Here is a 25732-nt window from a genome sequence, read left to right as displayed (position 1 = left end):
TATGAAAAGAACTAATCATTTTTCTTTATGGGTGAGGCTCACACAAATGGAGAGGGCTGTCATATCCTTCACAATTCAGTGGCCCCAGGATCTCATGCAAGTGGCATAAAGGAGCTGTGGATACTATTTTACTCAATAGACAATAAAGGAGAATGGGTCCATATATTAGCAGTGCAGCATGATTCTGTATTGAAGAATGGATTTAATCTTCCCAGCCACTTCAAATTCTGCCCACATAGGGCCAAACTCCATTGACAAATGATTAAATGGAGGTATGTGAATTTACATCAGCTGAGAAACTAGTCAGCAAACCACAAATACTTTGTCTTTTATGCAGACGTAGGGAATTTTAGTCCAGAGTAGTAACTTATTAATTGACTCCAGTGACTGTTGACTGGGAGATTCATCATGAATTTTATGAATTAGTAAATGAAACAGATGCGGTTACAAAAGCTGCACACTAATATTAAAATATTTCCTTAGAGGTAGGAAGAAGTCAGTAACCCTGTGTGAATTATAAAGATTGCAGATTAGAGAAGTTTTACTCTATACTGCATTTTGTAGTAATGTTTTAGGAACGCCAAAGAGTTGTTAAGAAATTGAATCATCTTTACTTTTCATAACAAATGAAGCCTCAGATTTCTCTCCTAAGAAATGCTAATGTGGGCTATCAAATATTATTTATCAGAGCATATCTACTGTATTATTAACTATCTTACTGTTATAACAGTGAACAGCTGACCACTGGTTATTATCTGAATAATGCTGAAATTCCAGTTCCCCAACAGAATCCTAAATCACATTAATTGATGGAGAATTCTGAAAATATGGGCAAAGGTCATATAAACTTTGTTGAGGATTCTCCTTTAATTAATGGACACTGAGTAGCACAATGATTCTTTTTCTGGTAATGCTACTCACAGTCTCTGAGATGGTAAATGCTAATGAAAATATAACAATGACAAAGACACACACTGAGTATCTGAAAACTATGCCGAAGACATATAATGGCCCAAACTCCAGATTTACTCTGATGAACAGTAACCAGATGGCCTGATACAGCAAAACACTTAAGCACAACCCTAACTTGAAATGGGACTACTTATATGCTTAAAGGTAAGCATGTATTAAGTGTTTCACTGGATCAGGACAAACAGAAATTTGGGGGGAGGGATAGCTCAGTGGTTTGAGCATTAGCCTGCTAAAATCAACATTGTGAGTTCAATCCATGTGGGGGCCACTTAGGGATCTGGGGCAAAAATCAGTACTTGGTCCTGCTAGTGAAGACAGGGGGCTAGACTCAATGACTTCTCAAGGTCTCTTCCAGTTCTAGGACATTGGTATATCTCTAATTAATTAATAGCAGAATTTGGTCAATTGAGTTTAGTACTTCCCTCAGTTACTGCTGGGTAACTTGAGTGAGGTGACACAGGTGTGACTGATAGCAGAATTTGGCCAGTACTAGGCAAGTTAGGCTCAGTTCTTCCAACTGCACCTATGCAACCACATTAACTTCTAGAGTCTTACAGGGGAGAGAAACAGGCAAAATATGTAAATCTTTCTACATCTAACTTCCATTAAAATACCAGGATATACACATTCTTAAAACCAGCTTTACCAAACAAAAGACACTCCATCAAAGAAGCAGCTCACATCATGGAATGGGTTACCAAATACCTGGAGAGAGATCTTGCTTTAATACAGAAATAAAAACCACTCTGATCACAAACCTAGCACCCTACACTGGAACCGATACAGGGAATCAAACAACTACAACTCCATATTCTATGGGAAACCTAGCCTGAAAGAAATCTTCCTGAACCCTTCTTCCAGCTGTCAAACAATCCCCCGGCCTCTCCAAGCTTATCATCAGAGGAAAGCTCCTCACAGACCAGGACACACCAACTCAAAGCGGCACCAGTCTCTGCCAGAACAATAGATACAAATCCTGCAGACCTATCACCACTGCTACTATGCTCCCCACAACACACCTTTCAAGATCCCTGGATTCTACACAACATGTAGTATCCCTCATCCAGTGCACTAAATGCCCCGATAACAACTATGTGGGTGAAACCAGAGAATCACTATGCTCTCAGAAAATAATAAAAGGCAAAAGCACTCATTATCTGTGCATGAATGCTTTCATAAAGTGATCATTTTATATCTAACCCATCAGTCCTCACCCTCAAAAGAAACCAGCACAACACTTTCAAAAGATGAGCCTGGGATCTTAAATTCATAACTCTGCTAGTCACTAAAAATCATGGACTGATCAGAGACACTGGACTTTTGGCTTATTACAACAATCTGTAACTCTCTCTTTCTGTCCTATGATTGCAGAGATGTTAATGGGCCACTCTACCTTCAGTGGTCCCTTAGAGTATGTGCTAATTACTTATGCTAAATAATCTGTTCCACCATGCATTTTGCTGGGACGCTGGGAGTACCTTTACCAGATATGAAGAAGAGCTCTTTATGGCTCAGAAGCTTGTCTCTCTCATCCACAGAAGTTGGTCCAATAAAAGATATTACCTCACTCACCTTGTCTCTCATTAAAGTATCAGTCAGTAGCAAGACAAATGTTTGCATTATATTCAGGGCTTAAGAAACCTGAATTGATCCACTATTACAGCTATAAACTGACCTATCGAGGACAGCAGTAACACAGATATGCCCAATGTCAAGACACTTGGCAGTTACCACCAACTGACCTCAAAACAGAAACAGCTGAGTAGAAAAGTCCTGACATTATTGTGGGCCAATCAGTATTCACCCTACAGTTTAAAATCTTTCACTTTCTAGAACTATATCTAAATAATCACAAGTCCATTGAAATCACCAGATAGTGAAATCAGCTTGAAGTTTACGAGTCGTAACAGACTTTCACCATGGCAACCACTGATCCCAGCCAACTGTATTGTAATTCTAGAATCCAGTATAATCAACTAATCTAATAAGAAATGTAAAAATACTGCAGGCAGAACAGTTTGTGTTTTATACCTATAATAACCTTTAATGCGTTTCAGCTAGATACCAAAATTGATACACCTCTACCCCATTATAACACCGCCCGATATAACACAAATTTGGATATAACGCGGTAAAGCAGCCCTCCTTGGGGGCAGGGCTATGCGCTCCGGAGGATCAAATCAAGTTCGATATAACGCGGTTTCACCTACAACACGGTAAGATTTTTTGGCTCAAGGTAGAGGTGTATTTAGAAATATTAGAATAAAATGTAATGCTAATCCCATTCATTCCCCAAAATGAAATGGAATAAAATTTGGCAACACATTCTAACTGATCTAATGAATACAGAATGAAATACTGTGATTGCACCAATGTAATATATGCTTGGCTCCAAGATGGCACAGGAACTATTAATGATTTATCATTAATGTTTGTATGATTCTTTATTAAGCTATCTATTTATTATGGTGGTGGCTTCAGCGCTCAGTCAAGACCCCTTCATGTTAGGCTGTGTACAAATGCATAGGAAGAGGCAGTCCCTGCCCCACAGAGCTTACAATCTAAATAGACAGGAAAGACAAGTGTAAGAGAAGGGACACATTATTATCCTTCTTTTAAGGGATGGGAATTGGAGACACAAATGGATTAAGTGCCTTGTCCAAGGCCACACAAGGAATCTACATCAGAGCCAGTAATTAAATAGTGAGACCCAGTCTGGTGTCTTAACCATAAAATCATCCTTTATTTTAAACTTTCTGGCCACTAAATAATCTGAAGAGATGACCTCCAGGGTTTCCATTTGTTGAAGACACAGGTCTCCTATTAGGAGACTGCACTCTGACACACACAGCATAAGTACTGTCTTCCAATAACTGAGCTCAGGCCTAAGATCTCCTTACAGTGTGTTTAACATTTGGATTCTCTCTAGTTAACAAGCTCTCTGCCAGCAATAACCAATAAGCAACATAGTAGAAAGTTTACATGTAACCAGATAATATAATAGTTATTTATATTGTGCTTGTTTTTATATAAAAAGGTTCTAGTTCAATTTAAGTAAATAAGTATGTATGCTGCTTGTGCTTGCCTTTTCTATAGCAATGAACACAGTTCATTTAGCATAAGTAGAGAGAGCCATATACAGCCAACCAGAAGTACATATAATTACTCCAGATTTGCACTGATGTAACTCAAAGCTTAATCTGACCCAGAGGCTTTATTCTTTTACCACTTCCTCTATTTTTCTTTTCAAAGAGTCGTTAATGCGACACCAACAATAATGAAAGGAAACAGTGAATCTTTTCCAGTTGCATGATTCTAACAGGTACAGTCACATATTAACACTCCCTGGAGCAGTGGTGCCCAACCTTTGCAGCACTGGTGGCCGCTGCCGCAACTTACCAGGAGTCTGAGAGGCAAAACTAATTAGCATATATATTTTCATAATTGTACACAAAGACGTTAATCAGGGATAATGCAAAAATATGTTTTTCATTTGTGGAGCATTACGAATATGCACAGTGCTTTAAAACAAAAACAAACAACAACACAGGAAGAACAAAAGGAAGGAGCATCAATGAGAAGGCTGGTATGGCTTTTCTAAAATCAACTTAGATGACTGACATTGCTTGAAGTAACCCTACATACTGCAGGTTTGAGAATATTAGCCAATTGCTGTGGGGTTTGATCTGCTCCAACTCACAACAGAAAAGATCTGTTCTTCTTCAAACATTCTCTGCAAACATTCTTAGGAACGTAGGCCCAGAATCTCCCTGGTATTTGGGCAGCTAATTTTCATTGATTTTCATGAGAATTAGGCACGTAAATACCTTTGACGATCTGGGCCTTAGCCATTCTCAACCTGAAACCTGGACTCTTTGGAAAGCTGTGAAAATTCAGTGGGAGGTTATACAATGAGCTCTGGTCCCACTTCCCTCAGTTCCTTCAAAATACCATAGTCTCAGAGTTCAGCACTCCCCCTACCCCTTCTGTTGTCACTTTGCTGGCCACATTACAATTGTTTTCTAGTCATAATGTTTCTTAAAACTTTGGGATATAAGTTATTAATTGTAGCTGAATGTATGTAATTATGTGGTTCTGTTGCATTTGTCAGTGAGGTTCAGCAAGAGACATGTTTGTTGGTTCCATCAGCCAGGGTCACGATTTACTCTGACACCACTGGAAAATACTGATTAAAATGATGCCCATCAAGTTGCCGGTCTCTGACCCACATGCCCACTGCCTGAAGGTTGTAGGAAAGTGGCAGTTACCAGGGAAATACACTATTCACGCTGGATTCACTCTCCTTGCCAAGAAAGATCAAATATCTCAGTTCAAAATCTTCCTCATCAAAGATGGTACCATCAGGTAGACTTGGCAAGTCTGATTTTCCTCTCTTTTACCCTGCTTTTACATCAGGGAAACTCCATCAACTTCAATGGAGTTACCTCTGGTCACAGCAGTGACAGAAAAACCATGTCCATCAAATAAAAGAGAGAGAGAGAGAGAGAGATTAACCCATCAAGGAAATCCCCAGATAAAACTACCCTGAAATGGAATTAAGATCAAGAACATGTCATTTATACTAAAGGTAAAAACATCAAAGGGATGTTGTAATTATCTCCAACACAAGCATAACAAACTCAGGAAATTCAGAGTTAAGGTTAACAACATCATGTGGCTACTCATTTACAGCACATACTGATCTTGATGGTTACAATATTATTATGTTTTCAGTGCTTAATAAATAATACAATAATACTGTTAATATATGGTAACTTGTGGGTCATCACTAAAGACTCTGAGTGAAGGAATCCGTTTTACAGAGAGGATGGGAAGGAGGTGAGAGTGTTCAATTGATACAAAAGCAGAGGAATGGGGAATTACATAAAGAAACAAGCCTTGCTGTTGTTTTGTTGTTTTATTTAAGGATTTTTCTCTGATGTGTAAAAACATACAACAAGATAAGAAACTAGTTGTGAAGTATTGCTGTATTTTGCACACACAAAAAAAGATAAAAAAACTGGAAATTAATTGTAAACATCTTCCATGGTTTTTATTTAGGCACTACAGAAATCTTAGCGATATTTCACTCTAGTCAGAAATGTTTATCACTGCCTAAAGTAGGCAGGTACCCAGACTCCAACTGCAAATATTTTAACATTATAAAGGGAAAGGGTTTTTTTTTTCAGTCACCCACATATTAAACATCAGAAACAGAATGATGTGTATTAGTGAACGTGTGAACTATCTGATCAGGAGTCTGAGTATCCTCTGTTATAGAAAACCTCTCAGACTTTTAAATATCTCTGGACATAAATATAATTTTGAGCTAGTTGATGACTATCTCATCTATATCCATAGGTGGCAAGTTATATAGGTCGATGGTGCCCATGCTCCACCAATATTCAGGAAGGTGGGACCGGCTCTACCAATGTTTGGGCTTATATTTTCAGAGCCGTCCCATCCATAAGATGGACCGAGCAACCATCCTGGGCCGTGCACTTTGGGGGGCTCTGTGCTTCAGGGGAATGCGGGGTTCAAGGCAGCCTGGGACGATAACAGGGGGCCTGGCACCAGGAGCAGCGAGCATCCCGGCCCCAGCCCGCCCCACTCCGCCTCCTCCCGCCCGTTACGCCCTCACTCCACCCTTTCTGCCAAGCTTCCAATCCGTCTCTTCCCGCCCGTGCTAGGCCCCCACTCTGCCCCTTCCCACCACCTTCCACCCCTTCCCCAAGCTCTCACCCTGCCTCTTTCCAGCTTCCGCCTCCTCCCCCGAGTGATGCTACGAGCTAGCAGAGCGGCGCGGGGCCGGCTGGGGCTGGGTTGCTTACTGCTGGCAGCACCAGGCCCCCCCCGCTAGCCCTGCAGGCTGCCCTGAATTCTGCATCCCCCTGAAGCGCGGGGTCCCCAGAGTGCGGGGTCCTGGCCAGTTGCCCAAGTCCATCCTATGGATGGGGCGGCTCTGCATAGACCCGTTCTGGGCACCACCAAAAATTATACAAACTTGGCACCCATGTCTGTATCTATTCTGTGTTGCTAAATTATTATGTAAAATTAGCTCAGTTCAATTATTTATATAGAATATTTCATGTTTCTTAACAGCGTGAACATCCTGGACTAAATTCAGCAAAGGTACATACCAGTTTTTGCCAGCATAAATTTATGCAAGCACTTACAGAAGACAATCTACTATAGGAATGGGTTGTGTTCACAGAAAATAACTGCAGCCTACATTCTGCTGGAAGGATGTGGTGGGAGGAAAAGTTATAGTGGTCCTCTGTGACACGAAGCACCTCTCTATTCACACCCTACACACTATTGTAATAATCTTTGGACAAAGTATGCCTTGTAAGGTATCGTGTGAAAACTAATAAGTCTCTGATCATTCATATCCTTGCATGACGTATGCACGCAATGGGTATTAAGAATTATGAATATAAGCTGGAATTATAACTAAAATGTGTTCGATCCAGGTATGTCAGAGGGAGTTGTTAAATAGGTCTATGCTCAAGAAAGGAATGTGTGTTTACCTCAATTTACATATAAGCAGTAAACAGACGCATCAAGCTAACAAGGAGTAAAAACAAGCCACACAGCAGAAGACAGCACGGCATCTATACCCAGCAGGAGAGAGAAGCTTGGTTTGGGTTTTACTTTTCAAAAGAATTTATTTCAACAAATTCAAGGTTTATTGGTCTATAGAGAGAGGAGGGCTGAACCTGAAGTGATAAGCCACAGAATCAAACAACTGTATACAATATTACTGTATTATAAAAGAGTACAGAGTGATGTGTTTTCTGGAAGCTAATGACACACTGGTGATTAATATCACTATGAAATTTATGTATTAACACTATATAAGGAATTACGGATACTCATTGGTATTCGGCTGCATGTCTGTCCAGACAGGAGGTAATGTCACAGTTATATATACCTGTCTCTTATATAAATTAAGCATGGTGGAATCAAACAATGGAAGCCCCATTTATACAGAAACCATGTAGGGGAAGGGAAGTGCACAGAGAGGGAAGAACAAGATGAACTCAGCTTCCTGGGGAACACAGCAAGCAGAGCACACAGGAGGGCTTCCTACCAACTGAAGCAAGGCCATTGAACTTTGGGACATATAAGCAAAGGCAGAAGCCATCTTTGGCATCCATCACTAGACAGACAAAAGGGAAAAGAGCTCTTGCAAGCTGAGAAATATGGGTCCTTCAACCAAGGGGAGATTGACGTCTCTGGAATTAAATATAGGTGAGAAACCTACTTACATAAAGATTGTTTACCTAAGACAACAAAGAAAGCCAGCACCTTGTACTTCTGTGGAAGGTCCTGAGGAAAAGTCAGTCATAGCTGGGGGGAAGAATGACTGGTGAGAGAAATCACCTTGAGAAAAGCCTGTGTTTTGCTAGATTACATTTTAGACGTTTAGAGCATATTTTGTTTTACTTGTAACTCTACCTTCATTCCTTATACTTGAACTCACTTAATTCTATATATATTTTGTTAATAAATTTGTTTCATTTTTACTATAAACCAACTCAGTGCTGTGTTTACATAGAAGAGTATATTTACTCCCAGTTATGTTAATAAGCTGTGGTTTGTTCTGTGTCTTTACAAGAATAAACGAACCGTATTATTTCTCTGAACTGTCCGTTAGAGGAAATTCCGGCTGGGGAGTGTGTTTGGGTCACCCTGCAAGTAGTAACCAAGGCTGCTTGAAGCCAGAGTGGGGCTGCAGGGCTGCAGACAGGCTGCTGGGTCAGAGCTGCTGAACCAGGGCTGGCTAGCACACAGGGTGTGGCATCCATGTTGGCAGGCTGGTTGAGCAGGGCCTAGGTTGGAAGCTACAAGAGCAAAGCATTGTGAGGCACTCAAGGTTACAGGGCAGGTTGTGACACAACCCCTCACTGGTCTGGTCTGCACTCCAGACTGACATTCACACAGACCAACATGTTTGTAGTCCTGGATGGGCAAGTGGCATGGCCAGCTCAGCCAGGAAATACACTGGGTCAGTATAGCCCCTTCAGCAGTCTCTGCTGATGAAATTCCAGTCATAGCCTAAAGCTGCTCCTAAGCAAACCCTAAGGGAGGTGGAGGGAGATAACAATTCCTTTGGAAGAAAACCTTGCCTGGGGCCAGAAAGACTCACAGAGTGCAATTTACATCTCCCTGTGACAGCTGTAGTGAATCTAGCCCCAAATTGTGACCTAAAGTGCCAACATAAATAAATGTGCTAATATCACTTTATCATGTAATTCCTAGTTCCTTTTACATTCACGTTTTGTAGAATGCTCAAATATTAAGTATTAAACAAGAATCATTGTATTAAATGTTATTAAGATATGGAAAGCATCTGTAGTTACCTGTGACTTTTATTTAAATTTCTTTAGTATATATATCAAATTATGGACCAGATCCTCATCTATTGTAAATTGCTGTAGCTTCACTGACTTCCATAAAATATGTTGATTTATGCCAGCTAAGGATATGTCTAAATGTATAATTATATAGAAATATTATAGACAATTAGTTTCTCTGAGACAAGCTACAACCACAGTGGGCATACGATATACACAGACAGACTAGTAGTGAACTGCTCCTGATTTTAGTAAATAATGACAACAATTTGCTCAGAATTGATGGCAAAAGATTCTAGAAAGTGAATATTTTAAACTCTTTTGTGAACACCTGGTACCATACTGTGGAAACTGCCATACCAGACAAGCCCAATAATATTTCTAACAGTGGCCTTACTTGATGCTTCAGCTGAAGATCTGAACAACCCACAGTGCTGTTGGCCAATTATGCAATACTAATTCTGGGGGGCTCGATCAAAACTCCTAACTGACCCCCGCTGATGATCAGCTTATGCCCTATGGCAGAAGGATCAATAGCTTTTGTAATTTTTATCCTGACTAATGTAACTGTAACTCCTATGTTCTTTCTATACAGCAAGTGCCTAAGCCTTATTAGCTCAGTATTATGCTGATGTTTTCCACTCATCCATTTCTGCCTTGAAGCCAGATGGTGCTAGCTGCCAAAAGTATTTATGCTCAATATATGTGTTTGTTGTCCTTGACAAAAATCAGGTTTTGGCTGAACTATTGGATCAATGTATGTTTTCTCATGCCTGAATAAACAGTAACTCTTTACACAGTGGTATTTTTTACAATATCTATATATTGAAGTTTAATACATGGACACAATACTGTGTCCAATTATCCAAAACAAGAAGGATAATATAAAGCAAACAATAGACTAACATATAGTTTAATATAAGATTTAGACTTAGGTACACCAAAACCTACTGAGGTTTGGGTTGTTTTGTTTTGTGTAGGTTTTATTTGTTTGTTTTTTATATGTTTGGGTTTTTTGTGGTTAACAGGGAAATACAAAGGCCTATGCAAGTGGAACATCTGCATTTCTTTTAATTCACTATCCACAATATAGCACAATGTATAGAGTAGAGAAATTTGTCAGTGAGAACAATGAAAACAGAAAACAAATATAAGCAAAGAACAATGGAATGGCAAAATTATGGGATAATAAGGTCCTATTTGATCAAAAATAATTTAAAAAATCATTAAGATAAAGAGACAAATTGTGGTCTCATTTAAACCGACACAACCTTATTGAGATGAATAAGGTAGCACAGGTGTAAATGAGAGCAGAGTTTGGCCCACAGACCCCATCATTATTTAACTCTCAAAAGTGCGCATTTAGAAAGCCAGGAAAATATACCAAATAGTATACTACTCTTGTGTCATTCAGACATTTGCAAAACTATGTGTGGAAGTAGGTCTGCAAAAGGGTAGAATAAGTCCCTTTGGCTAGCTGATTCTTTTGACTCTCTAATTTGCACACTACATACTGAGCTCAGTTGAAACTCTTATTGGCAGCAGTAACCTCTGAAGTAATTTCCTTCTTCAGAATATTCCTCCTATTGTCCTACAAACTTGCCCAATCTCTCTCTTCTCTCCATTCAACTCACATATTGGACCTATAAAAGATCCTCTTTGGACATGTAAACCTCTTTGGACATGTAATTGCAAAATTCCACCATCCTGAAAGACAAATGAGCCTCCTAAGTATAAAATGCTATAGCATGGTTTAAATATAGAACCTCATTAAATCTCTACAAAATCTTATCGATTTAAATAACTAGTAAATTCTGGAGAACTTGTCCTGGAGAGAATGACCCCTGTAGACTGCAGGCTCCACAGGTACACATCAATTATCTCAATATTTGTGTTTCATGGGCTTGTTACACCTCAGAGAGCTAAAATAATGTGAGATGTGTAGAGTCCCGAAAATCTGTGGATATCCGCTTTATATCTCCCAATCGCTGCAGATGCGGATATCCGTGGATAATGTTTGCAGATCGCGGATGGACACGGATCCAAATTTTATATCCACACAGGGCTAGAGATGTGATCTTTTATGGTATTTCCACATCCTGGAACTAACACACTCTGAGATGACCAGAGCTCACATGATTGCCAATTAAGTCAGTATAAACCCTTTTATGCATGTTCACAGATTGTTCTATATTAAAAAATGGTCATTTTTATTCTCAATTAATGATTTCACCTATAAAATGCTTTGATGCTGTTTTGGTTAACACTGAATGCTGATTTAATATGAGTGACAGATGAAGGATTTTTCATATGGCCTAACAAATTATGTTCTTAAGAATGGCTTCAGTGACAATCTGGTACCCAGATACTAAGGCTGAAAAAGATACAACAAGAAAAGTATGGCTTTGACAATTGGCATTCTACCTTTACACTCTGCATTGGCAGATACTTGATAAGAATGCATGAAAGAAAGCTTTCATTGTTAAATTGCAGGTCTCCCACGATTTAAGAAAGTACTCCAAAATGAGCATGTCTTCAGTAATAAAATAGAACGCTGTACTTCATAGCTCCCCTAGTGTGAAAAACCAACTGCATGTGATTCACTGAAACAGTCAGGTCCAAATGAAACTCTCATTTATCCTGCTGTAAACCCAGGTTAGATCTACTCACATCAATAGCGTTATTTCAGATTTATGTTAGTGTAACTGAGATCAGGCGTTTGCCCTCAGTAACGCTTTTAAATACACCTTCCATAAATTCCATCTCCTAATCTGACACAAAAGCATTCCCAATTAATTTCATATCTTCACTGAGCATGGATGGTTGAGAGGCCTGATCCAAGATGAATTTATCAACACTGAAGATGGGGGGGAAAGAAAGAGGGAGCATGAACAAGAGCAAAAGAAAGAAAGAAAACATTCTATCATTTGCAGAAAAGTCCGTGACCCGGAATGCCATCTCTACCCTTCAGGCTATCTTTCCTACTTGAATGCAAATGTTGTCTGCCATAAATGCCATAATAGGTGGGAAAAAACAGTCAGTGCAAAATTGCAATTTTCTAGAACTATCCATAAATAAATTAGAAATTCCTATCTGTGAACAGAAAATGAAATCTCCATTTGTAACAACATTGAAGAAACAAAGACTTCAAAATTGCATCCTAGACCATACTTGATCAAATGCTTTTGAATGCTTAGACTGTTATACTGATGGAGTGGAACTTATTTCTTTAATTATCTATCACTTGAGGGTCTTCTTTCTGCAAAGTGACATTTCATTATATATGTCATGCCTGTGGTTTACGTTTGATCAATGCTTCTACTATTCAGGGAGAAAGCATGGAACATTTGCTGCTTCTTTTCTTTTTCAGTTCTTTAATCAAGGAAGTTCCGAGAAAGTACAATGGAAGTCTGCCTCTGAGGCTTAGAATTTGGCCCTGAATAGTGATGGCCCAATTGCTACTTTAAGCCACAACCCACCACAGGAGATCACGCAGGAACTGTCTCCAGGGGTCTTGTGGGAGGGTGGGCATTCCACAGACCTCTAGCAATTTGCCATGCCCTTTCTTACTGCTAGCTGGCGTAGATGAGGCCATGGATCACTCCCACTGGAACATATAGCACCAAAAGCAGGACTATTGTTATGTAGTCCATGTACTATGGGAATATAGTGCCTAATGCAAAGCCCAACAAAGTCAATGTCTTTCCATTGAGAATCCAACTCATAAAGATGACTGTGCCCAGCTCCTAAACAAGGGTGCAATGGGCGGAGGAGGGATACTCTTCTTCCCCACCTTTGTTCTCATGCATAAAGGCTGGGCACAATCTGGCTCTTAGTTGTTTGACCGCACTGGGGGCTCTACAAATAGGGCCCAGCAAATTTACGGCCATGAAAAATGCATCATGGACCGTGAAATCTGGTCTCCCCCCATGAAATCTGGTCTTTTGTGCGCTTTAACCATATACTATACAGATTTCACGGCACAGACATGACTTTCTCAAATTGGGGGTTCTGAGCCAAAAGGGAGTTGCAGGGAGGTCACAAGGTTATTTTAGGGGGTTGCGGTCTTGCCACCTTTGCTTTTGTGCTGACTCCGGAGCTGGGAGGCAGTTGAGCGACGGCTGTTGGTCAAGTGCCCAGCTCTGAAGTCAGTGCCCCACCAGCAGCAGCGCAGAAGGGTAGCAATACCATACCATTCCACCTTTACTTCTGTGCTGCTGCCTTCAGAGCTGGACAGTCGGATTCTAGTGGCTGCTGACTGAGGGTGTATATATATATATATATATGTATACATATATATATGCTTACTGACAGGTATCTAGAAGTCTTTATTTGTGAACACTGAAAAACCACTGCACATTAGTATGGTCTAAGGGGAAACATCAGCTATGGTATTGCTCACTTTACAGACAAAAGTGATCTAAATAAATTTTGTCACAGTGAACTTGGCTTTTAAATTTGTTTGTCTTATCATATTAACTCTTTAATAATGATAGCCCAGAGGTCTATTTTTAGGTACCTGATGATATGATGAAAGCACAGAAAGAAGTTGCTGAGAATATTTTTGAACATATATTTAATCATTTTCTAGGCAGCATGCTCAGATAGAATGTTCTAATCTTGGTGCCTAATTGCATTCACCCAAGTCCATATTTAGGCACCTAAATAAATGGTCTGATTTTCAAAGGTAATGAACAACCACACACTAACATTGGCTTTAGTGGCTCTGAAAATCAGATCACTTATTTAGAAATACAAGTTTATGTGCCTAAAATTAGTCACCTGGATCTGAATACTTTGGCCTGAGCACCCTGCTAGAGGAACACAGCACTTTGCAGTATCAAAACATCCACTGACCTCCATAGGACCAGGATGGGGACCACAATCCTTCTAAAAACAGATTATTTTTTACAGTAAGTAGTGGTGATGATGATCCAATTTATTTCCAACACTAATGAGTTTCTAACAGCAAGGAAAGAAAGGTATCAAAAAGAAATAAGAACCTTCTAGAAAGACAAACTGAGTATCAGAAAGGAAATGTGAGCAACATTAACTGAGTAAAGCTGAATTCTTACTTGCACTGATCCCTTAACATCTGTATTTAATTTTCTACAATTTCCTTTCAGGATGAATCACTTACATAAACAGCAGTGTAGCTACTGAAATTCTAAAAGCACCTACCATGGAGGTATTATGGAGAAGTGTTTAACAGCTGGATGCATTAAAAGAATGCCCGGATATACAATCATCAATAGTAATTAGTAATAAATACAGATGAATAGTGCTGTCAGGTATTATTAGCAGGAGAACAAACACTCTCTGCTTTAAAGAGAGATTTTAAAGCTGAAATAAACTCTAGTTCAGGGATTGGCAACCTTTCCATGTGGTCCACCAGGGTAAGCCCCCTGGCGGGCCAGGCCAGTTTGTTTACCTGCCGCCTCCACAGGTTCAGCCAATCGTGGCTCCCACTGGCCGCGGTTCGCAGCTCCAGGCTAAAGGGGGCTGCAGGAAGTGGCGGCCAGCACATCCCTTAAAACAAAGTGGGGATATACAACTTACTGGATATTTTGGAATAAAAAGTGGGCACAAGCACAAAGCTGTGCATCTGTGGCATGTATTGGTTTTGTGGAAACAAGTATATACTTGAAGTATTGCCAGTAAAACCCACAGGACGATGAGAAGAATCACCAACAGTAGTTTCACTCCCTGGGCTCAGGACATGCTTTTATGGATACATAAAAAGAGGACTCCCAACAAAAACAAGCCACTCTGAAGAGTGGGTTCCAATTTTTCAGCTTCTAAGCTAGCTGGGAGGGGAAATGATACCACTCCATCTAGGCCAGAGGTCTCAAACATGCAACCTGCGGGCCGCATGAGACCTGTAGAGTTATTTCCTGAGACCCGCCAGAGGCGCTGACTCCACAAGCAGCCAAGCTCTCCTCCCCACTGCAATCCCTCCTTCCCCCACCCACCAAGTGCGCCGTCCCCGCTCCTCCACCTGCTTCCCAGCACTTCCAGGCACCAAACAGCTGTTTCGCAACGCTTAGGACTTTCCTGGGCAGAGGAGTGGGGACACGGCATGCTCAGGGGAGGAGGCTGGGGCCGGGATTTGGGGAAGGGATTGAAATAGGGGCAGGGAGGGGGCGGAGTTGGGGCGAGGACTTTGGGGAAGGGGTTGGAATGGGGGAGGGAAGAGGCGGGGCAGGGGTGGGGGCTCATGGACTAGACGAGCAGTCTCAGGTATGAAGTTCAGCATGTATGATTCTTTGCTGTAAGTAGTTGGGAAGACTGTTTGTTAAAAGTGGCAATGTATTTTGTATGAATAGTTACTTTAAAAAGTTCCTGACATTACAGATATGTTGATAGACTGTTAGTGTAGATCATCATCAGTGTTACTGACCATATAAGGAATAGTTACAGGTGTTTATATTTTATTAAAAACCCTCTTCGTATTACAGTTTTAAAAAAGTTAATACATTGACTTTTAATAGCATACTATATTACTCTTCATTTTTTTCATTTTTGACCACACTTTTGTATCATTGTATGAAAAGGTTTCAGTGATGCGGCCCTCGGGTGGCCCTCGTGGTTTTCTGAGCTTGAGATCCCTGATCTAGGCAGTCACCGCTGCTGCCATTTCCCCTTTACTTTTATATCCCCACCCTCAACCACACATGTGACAAGTAGGGGTTTGAGTTGTAACCCCTCATGAGCAGAGGCGTGAGGAGCACTTTTCTACCTTGTCACAAGACCGTCAGCCATATTGTACAATACTGTTTTATAGCTCTCTTCACTGATAACGTTGCTTAAAAAAAGAGTAGGATTGCCATGGTAGCACTGGTGACCAAAATCTCTGTTGCAATGCATTGGCTAAAATCATGCCAAAGTAAATTCTAGAGCTGGTCAGAGAAACTTGAATGGAACCATATTCTATCAAAATTGAATCACCATGAAATCAGGTAGATTTTTCCAGAGTTTCATTTAAGAAGAAAATCAGGAAGCAAGTTCCAACAATATAGAAATGTCTCATTTTGACATTTTCAGAATGAAACATTTCAATTTTACACTTTTTGTTTTGGATTTTTTTTATTTTGTGTATTATATATTACAATACAATCAAAATAAAAACAAAACTTTTTGATCAACCGAAAACAAACAAAACAAAATTTCCCCTCCTGAAGAATTTAGAAATGCTTGGATTCACTATGATTCGGAATGAAGCCAAACTTCAAAATCCTAAAATCATTCATGAAACAGAATTTTCATCCTCTGTTCAGCTCTAATAAATTAATTTAAGAAGCCATGTAGATAGACCGAAAATCCTGTCAGTATCCCATTAAAGCAAAAAAAAAAAAATTAATCATATCCACTTATCCTCAGGTTGCTCAAATGAGAAGTCTTGTGGCTAACACCCTGCACTGACACTTCAGTCGTCTACGGTCTGTACCTGACTTCCTGTGTGACTTTGGGGGAAGTCACTTACCCTTTATATGCCACAATGGGGATGAAGGTATTTCTATACCTCACTGAGGTGGGAATTAATTCAATAGCTTAGTGAGGTGCTTGATATCACAGTAACAAGCATCATGGAAAAACCTATAATTGTATAAAAATCAGAGACAAAACTTAAAAAAAAAAAAAGACAATAAATGTTTACATTTTACCATAGCTTTAAGGAAGAATACAGAGGCAAATTCTCCTCTCAGAACTCAGAGATCTTCTTTTAAACCAATTCCATACAGAAATTCAGCTTTCCCTGCATGCATGGAACTGCCATTGTTATCATCATTCTGCTCATGTAGGAACGACAGAACATCAGAGTCAAGAACTGGCAGGCAGACTGGAAGAGAGAATTTTGCCAACAAAATTAATCTGTGTGTTTAGTTCTCATAGGCCTTGTCTTGTTTCTTTAAAAAAAGCCTCCATAAAAGATCTGTTCTTCTCATGCACAGTCTTCATTGTCACAGTCCCTCACTGCCAATGGGAGTTATGCACATATATGAGTGAAAAGCACTTGACTTGATCTTGTTTATTAGGAGAAAAAGAAGTATATTCTCTCAGGACAACTTGGCGTACTTTTCATGCAAACTAAGTCAAATTATATCTACAACCCGAAAACAATATCGGGGCATTCATTATGTGCCTTCATTACAAAGGTGACAGATCAGCACTTCTGTTCAGTCTGCTGAGTTTTGGAAGAAGCAGTGTGCCACAAAAGGAGTTCGTTAGTAGGACAGCAGAAATAAGAAGAGATTTCTAAAAACCAAGATTCTCAGTGTGTTATCATTTTAACATCCTCGTTAGTTCTTGCAGTACAAAGCATAAAGAATCCAGACGTTTCTGATATTCTGCCAGCAGCAGTTAAATAAGGATAAATCTTGCACAGTCACAGCACCCAAAGGAGCATGTCACTTAGTGAAAAATATCTCCCAATTTGCCTATCGCTTTCTAAAAATGAAATTAAAAATGATTAAATTGTCATACAATGTGCTTCGTATTTAGTGACCACATTATACAACAAAGATGGGCTTCACTAATAAATTCCTAATTACAGGATTTCAAAACGAGCAAGAACACCACGACTGTCAAAAATTTAGAAATGTGATGTGAACACAATTCATTTTAGAAAAATGAAGTGTTGCCCAAGCAGAGGCCAAAATGATTGCTCGTGCTTCACAGGGAAAGGATTATTTATGATAATCCATGCAACAGAAATATGTTTGTTCTTAAAGAAATGTCTTCCCCCTCCTGTAACTTTTCAAGAAAATTCATTCAAATGCTGGCCGGTCCACTGTAGTCATATTTATGCCTAGCCTAAAACTAGTCTCATAATGTGTAAATCAGTGGCTCTCAATCTTTTCAGACTACTGTATCCCTTTCAGGAGTCTGATTTGTCTTGTGTACCCCAAGTTTCACCTCACTTAACAACTACTTGCTTACAAAATCAGACATAAAAATACAAAAGTGTCACAGCACACTGTGACTGACAAATTGCTTACTTTCTCATTTACCATATAATTATAAAATAAATCAATTTGAATATAAATATTGTACTTACATTTAGGTATATATTATATAGAGCAGTACAAATAACTCAATTGAAATCAGTGTAAAAGCAGTATAAGTGATATCAGGGCCAGGACCTGAGACGGGTAGTGTGCAACTTGGATCTTTCCAGCTGCACGCTGAGAACTACAGTAGTAACATGTGATGGGGCAGTGCAAGTCCAAGCAGAAAGGGTACAATGCAGTTAAATTGGGAGAATCTCTCCCTAAGTTGAAAATACTCACAAATATGAACCTTAGAACGGTTTAAAAAACAAAACAAAACAAAACAAAAAACAAGGGCCAGAACTTCAGCTAGGAATGAAGCAATGGACATTGACTTTCTGAAATTACACTGATTTATAGCAGCTGAGAATCTGGCTCTGAGTGCACAAGTTAAAACCACTAGTGAGTAGACTTAATTTGCCTAATGGACACAAACGATATGCAGAAGAAATCCCTAGGTCTGTTTAACCTGCTGACTTTATACACTAGTCTTTCCGTAAGGGTGAGCAGTCTTAGAAAAAGGTCATGAATCAGTTAAACAAAAAATACTCTATGTAGCATCAAACATAAAACATATTTTCTTGTTTCATGTATTTTGCTCTTCCACTGCAAGTAAAAGCAAAACTATACTATGCACTAGCTTTGAGTTTCCAAGGCTCCCTGAGAACATAGCTAAGGGAAGTAAAGCACTAAAGAACCAAATTGAAAAATGTGGCTACAGATAACATCTTGTAATCTTCCTTACCAACTGATCCATCACTTAGCCATTAAAATTTATTTCTCAGTAAAAAGGACCCAAGAACATCCCTTGTCCCATTTCTTGAGAGTATGCAGTGGTGCCAGCATGGAAGATATAAAATCAGACAACTGCAAGTGTCTGAGGAGGTAATATCAGGAGTATCATCTGATACTTATTCTACTATGCATCATGAGCTAATGAAGGTTTTGTCATTTAGGGGCAATTCCTGCCAACAATACCCAAACCACAGAAGAATTGCCAGTGGGTGGCAGGGAATCTATAGCTGCTGTAATGTGAACAGGGCTGGGGTTGGTGGCCAAGTTCAGGGAGGCGAAGGCCCAATAAACCCAGTTTCAACTTGGAGGGCATACACTCCTAAGTAGGAAACACATAGAAGGCCACTATTAAAACTCTCTATAGAGTCTGTATTAATGGCTGCACAGCTGATTTGAGCCCTGGCTTTGCGTTACATGTGGAAGTATTACATCCTCTCCAGACATGCATAATTCCACTGCATGAAGCCTGTTTACTCAACTTTGGCATAGGAAATCAGAATTTGGCCCTTAATGCTTTGCACTTTATACAAAAAGAAAGCAAACAGAAAACTCAGCTGCCAGTGCATCTCTGTGTACTATGGATATTCTTAAAGACTGGAAAAAAAACAGGAAAGATGAGAAGTCAGTATGAATCCCTTATTTTAAGATTATTTTTAAGTGTCCTTAAATGCCAAAGTTGAGTAAACAAGCTTCATGCTGGGGAATTATGCATGTCTGCAGAGGATGTAATGTCAGCAGGAATGTAAAATTTGAACATGTACTATGGAAACCTATTTGTATCATCCTCTCAAAGCATAATGTGAGATTTTAAATTCAATTTGAATTTTCCAGATACTGAAACGGGTTCTCGGTGGCCAGTCCAGTCAGACTCCATGTGTGATAGATCTGCCTACATGTTGTAAACTCCAGATTTGAGCAGTCATGATTTGAGCAGTCAGATCTGGCCACTTCTGATTAGTAAAAGTGAAAGCATTTTGCCACCGCCTTCAGGAGGCGCATGTGGAGGCCATTAATGTGACAAAAGTAGTTTTTGAACAAACTACAAACCCATTTATCAGTTATGGTCCTGATCCTACAAGCTGACCTTGCAGGTGGACCCATGAAACTGCACAGAACCCCACTGGTGTCAATAGCATCCTGTTCAGGTATAGGTATTCACCTGCAAAGATCATCTTTCAGGAGAGAGGCCTGTAACTCCTAATGATCCATTCCCTTTTAAACTAAGGTGGTCTGAAAAACGTAAGCACCAAAGATACTGAACCCTTGAAGCTACCTAAATCAAGAGACTTCTCTTTAAACCTGATAAACTATATTTAGTCTTGGATTAGCCTAGATTAGGATTAGAGTTTTATCAGTAAATGTCAATTTCACCATACACACACAAACTCATGAAAAATATTTACACAGTTAATAATTGAAATGTATATATAGGCAAAGTCAGTAAAATTCTGCTTGAGAATTTATTAGTGTTTAATTTAAGAATATTTACTTTTTATATTTTGACATGTGATATTGCAATTTGAATCTCAATATCTACTGTCATTAAATAATTACTGTCTTACACTCCCCCATAATTTCCTACAACTGTGAAAATTTAAAATCAATAAAAATGGGAAAAGGCTTAAAAATAAATATTGATTATACTGTATCAAAATTATAAAAAATAAAAAATAAATTCTACTAAACCTAGCTATACTTTATTATTTTGTTTAATATGAACACAAATACGATATCAATTCACAAACTAAACAAACACCTGGAAAAAAATCCATTCACCAACAGGACTTTTTTTTAAAAAAACTGAGTTCCTTTGAAAACAGACAGTTACGCAGAATCTAGACTAATGATATAGCAAACATAATGCAATGCAACTGAAGAAATTATATAAATTGCAACCCCATATACAAATAATAAAAATGAGTATCTATTTACATATACACCTCAATTTGTGAATAAACTAAAATGTGCTTACAAGCACATAGATTCATATTCGGTTGTTCAAATAAGTGTTATCTGCATCATAAACTTTATTGACATTTTCATTTAATTCCTCTATACTGTTCATTTGTTCTATTGCAAACTGATTTGCATCTATTAGGACCAAATTCTCGTCTCCCTGTGTTACTCTGGTGCAACAGAGTAAAATTTGGCCTCTTCTTCTTTATTAGTTCTTATAGTCAGATTTTTGTAAACATCTTGTATTCAATGTTTTTTTGTTTTTCTATACCATTTGCACCAGGCAATAATTTTACTTATCTGTGTACATTGAATATCAAGACAAATAAGTCACACAGAGGAAAACTCTGATGAATAAGTCTCTGATGAATGGGATCACCTCATAGATCACCTACTCAGACCCAACACTCTTTCTCTAGTTATTTATGTCCCACTGGATGTTAATCATTTGCTTTCATTGCAAAAGAAAAAGAAATTACTATCTCAAAAAATAAAGAATAAAGGAGACTCTAGCCAGTGAATGGGAAATGAAGTTACTCATTATTACAGAGAAGTACCTTTTGGAGCCTCCAATATAGGTGAAGGTGAAGGTGGAGTCTGAGTACCTGAAATCTAAAATACAAAGAGTTGCATTATTATAAATGATCATTTCTAGTTCTTGGGTTTTGTCTAAAATAACTGACGTCTCACTCGCCCTCATTCTGCTACTGGTACGGGAGTTAAAATGCAACAGAGCACAGGAAACCCCCCCTCCCTTTTGCATCAAGTGCCCTGGTGCTATGGCAACGGCAGGAATTTCCATTGTCAGTGAAGGCAACAGGCAGCAACAAGCCAGGCATCTCAGACAAATCAAATACTGTAAATAGTGCTCACCATAAAGCAACAGGCAAACACCAAGGCTTTGCACGAAAAGGACTCATTTATGAATTGCTAATATTCCAGCTCGAGATGAATGCATTTAAGGAACTAGATGATCAAAATAAAATCTAAATTTTCCCTAAGGCAAGAGTTAAGCAGCCCCAAATGGCAACGACCTAACCTGAGCAGCTACAAACTGGACTGTATTCCTCCACCACCGGCAACTGCGCAAAACAACTCGGCTCCAAAGCGAAAGTCTTGCTGATCGCATTAAAAAACGACCGTGGGCTGAGGGGCTCCCTCTGATCTGAGGACTGTCGTGGTGGCAGATGCTAAGAACAGATACATTGCTCTCTCTGTGTGTACTGCATTCCAACCTGTGCACAGATACATTCCACTTCTATATCTGGTTTCTCATACACTATCTGTTCTGCCTTCTCCTGCCAGTATGTTGGGGGGGGGAGGAGACTTATTTCACACGCATACACACGAAGACTTAAGGGCATCGATTGCTACTGTAACTGTTGCAAAATGACAGCAGAAATGGGACAAGTGAACCCCAACCAAACATGTCGCGCTGGGGAACGTTTGAAGCAGGCAGAGAGGGAGGGGAAGAGAGTGGCAGCTGGTAACCTGAAGCCCAGACGAAAAACTCACCTGCAAACAGGCAGTCCTTCTCCGCCTTGCACTTTTGGATCACAACGTCAATATCCTTCTGAATCCTCTCTTGTCTTGAACACATCCCCATGAAATAAATCCCAAGGGGGGGGGGGAAGCAGCCTTTATCCCCACCCCACCCCCCTCTCTTCCAGTTTCAATATTCAGTTATAAGATGGAACCTCTGGCTTGATTGCAGAAGTATTTCCACCCCCAAAGTGATCCACTCGGGTGAAGGAGGAGGAGGAGGAGGAGGAAGCCGATGTTGCATGCCCAGATGTGACCGCCCAGATGCTGCTGCTGCTGTTTGGTTGCAATCTCCTCCTTTCCTGACAATAGATCCAGCTGATGAGGAGGCTGGGGGTGGCGGGGGTGACACAGGACCCCCCACAAACACACACACAGCCCCTGCAAACACCGCTCACATTCCTGCCCCTCCACTCCTGACCGTGCTGGCTTGTCTGAGCCGGAGAGAAGCGAGCGACAACAATAACAATCCCCAGCGGTGGCAGGAGCAGCTCGGCGAGCGGCAGAGACTGGAAGCGCGCACACAGTCACTCCCAGAGAGGCCGAGACGGCTGCTGCAGCTACGCCAAGCCGCAGACCCTCCCCTCGCCGCTGCTGCTCCCAGCCAGACACTCCGCCTGCCACACGTCCTTTGCTCCGCTGCTGCCGGCTCCTGTTAGCCGGGGTGTAAAAACAGCCGGCGCCGCCCAGGGCAAAGGCACCCAGCGGAGGCGGAGCGGAGGCAGCTGCCCGGAGCGGCCCAAGGCTGGCAGTCAAACAGCGTGTGCAACAGAGGCAGCCGCCGCCAGCGAGACTCTCCCTCTGGCGCAGAGGTTACTGGTGCCACGCAGCGCTCGGTGCTGATGTCCCGCGATCCAGGCCGGGTCAGTCATGCACGGGTCTAACGGCCGACAGCACCTCGGAGCATGAGGCGGGAACCGCCACCTGGAGCAACCCGGCTGGCACGGAGCCCCATAGCACAGGGGCGGGCGAGAGACAATACGTATAAAGCAATTGCTCAGATGGGAAATAAAAATGCCAGGATCCGGAAGGGGGCAGCAGAGCTTCAAAGCCCCAGACGGGGGCAGTTCGGCCAGCAGGGCCCCGTACAGTCATGGCGGCCGGGGGTGCACCCAGCTAGTGGCGCACAGATACTCCTCTCACCCAGCAGGAGCTTTGGGAGGGAGCTGGCCAAGGGGCTGAGGATTGAAGTCCAGCCAGGGCCCCGCCTTCTCCGAAGCCCAGCAGCAGGGACCTTCTTGCAGATCTGCCAAGCTGGGGCAAGAGGCCCCTTGTGGCCTCCCACAGCCAGGGACACTGGGGAGCTCTCCCCCAGCAGCAGAGTTGTCTTCCTGAGGGCACACCCCCTGGCTTGAAGTGGTTTCCATCATATACAGGGTTTACAGTGTGGGTCAATGGCTCTCAGCACCTGCTTCCCTACCCGCCCGCACACAATAAAAATTGTTCCAACACCCAGCTAAGACCACTTGTTCCCTATCCTGCCTGAACCTGGTCCAGCAGGGGAGACCCACTTAAGTGGGCCTGTACCCCCAAGCGCCATGGTCTAACATTGAATGAAGCTCACAGGAGCAGTGGTGTCAGACTACTTTCTTCTGTTTTGACTCTGGCTGTTTTTTCTCTTTGCCAATTCTCTCACCATTTCATCTTTCTTCCCTTTCCCTCAGTCATTACTTCTTTTCCTATTCTTGTGCTCCAATGCACTCATCCTCTCTGCTTCCCTGCTCCTCCCACCCCCTTATTTATATAGGTGGCGAGGGTTTATTTTTATATACATCAACCCTATGGACCTAATATTAAATTTGTCACTCATCTCTGATTACACTGCATATATATCACATCCCTTATCCACAACTCTTTGACAATCCTATTTTACATAGTAACCTCTTCTGGAAAGGTTACTCTGTTGTACAGTACCTAGCACCAAAGAGTCCAGGGCAGAGCCTCTGGATGCTTCTGTAATGCAAGTAAATAAATAACCATTATAACACAGTTCAGAAGGAATGGTGAAATCTCACTCAATGCCTGCAAAACCAATTACCCTTCATCAGCCCAAGAGCTAAGCAAATAATTCATAACAAATAAATGGGAGTGAACATAACAGAAGAGGATTTGTTTAAAAATTCAAAAATATATTCATAGAATTTGTTGTTTCAGTCCTCACCCAGCTCTAATCAGCTACCATGGATTATTCATTATTGAGCACAATTGATTTGGTGCCTTTTCATTAGGCAAATTTGTATTAATCATGTATTGTTGATTTCAGGCACAGGGAAATAAATGTGATCTTTATTTTATTATGTGTTTTAAAGTGTAAATACATTTAGAAAAAATGCCATAAAAATGACATTTTCCGGGGTTCCATATTTATCCTTGCTCCAATTTCATTAAATAAGAAAAAGTTATAATGAGGGGACAGAGATTAGTGAGAAAAGTGAACAGATACAACTCAAAGACAACAGAGTAGTTCTAGACTGATAGAAATACTGTATTGTGCTGTGAATCCCCACTACTAAGCAAAGAATGGTTATAACAGAATTTGGCCTTCCAAACACTTCAGTGATGCTTAAAGTGATGTGGTCATTCAGCAGAGTCTAGGCTACCCTGCAAGATTTTACTGTGTCTGAACACAGTTAACAACAGTTGTGTTCACTGACACAATTTAATGAGACTTTATTGGCACAACATGTTATACAAGCTTGGTCAAAGTGTGTAAAGAGACCCCTCAGGTATCTTCAAACATTATGCTGTGGTTGTAGCCCATGTCTGTGTGTCATTAGTGTCCATTCCTGATCAGATGTCAGGTTGCTATGTTGTCAGTGCTGCCTCTGCTGCATCTCTCCTTTCTCCCAGTGCACAATGCTCTGCAGGATAGTACTCAGCACAAACCAAGATAAACCACGTTTAGACCACATTTACTAAGTGTGATTAAAGTCCTGTAAGAGGCCACTTGTCCCCCCTTCCTGCTAAACTAGGGGTTTAATCACAGGGTTTAAATAGTTAGCTGGCATGATGCTGTACAGAATTTGTCCTGTTCTTCACTGACCAAACCTTTTTTTC

The 25732-nt window shown here is 40.7% G+C and overlaps 1 protein-coding gene across 1 annotated transcript in view; it reads right to left on the bottom strand.

Moving 5' to 3' along the window:
• The window catches only part of PARP8 (poly(ADP-ribose) polymerase family member 8), a 175403-nt gene extending 152572 nt beyond the window's left edge, over positions 1 to 22831 (bottom strand). Inside the window, exons 1-2 of the mRNA XM_032805284.2 lie at positions 22649 to 22831; positions 21691 to 21745 (exon numbers count right to left, since the gene is read on the bottom strand). Coding sequence (XP_032661175.1) covers positions 21691 to 21745; positions 22649 to 22739 — 146 coding nt within the window. The 5' untranslated portion in view covers positions 22740 to 22831. The remainder of the gene's footprint in view (positions 1 to 21690; positions 21746 to 22648) is intronic.
• Between the last annotated feature and the right edge of the window lie 2901 nt (positions 22832 to 25732).

This window comes from Chelonoidis abingdonii, chromosome 6 (genome assembly GCF_003597395.2).
Source record: "Chelonoidis abingdonii isolate Lonesome George chromosome 6, CheloAbing_2.0, whole genome shotgun sequence".
In the NCBI taxonomy this organism is placed as follows: domain Eukaryota; kingdom Metazoa; phylum Chordata; order Testudines; family Testudinidae; genus Chelonoidis; species Chelonoidis abingdonii.
The sequence above is the reverse complement of the archived record's forward strand: the minus strand, read 5'-3'. Positions and strand labels throughout refer to the sequence as shown.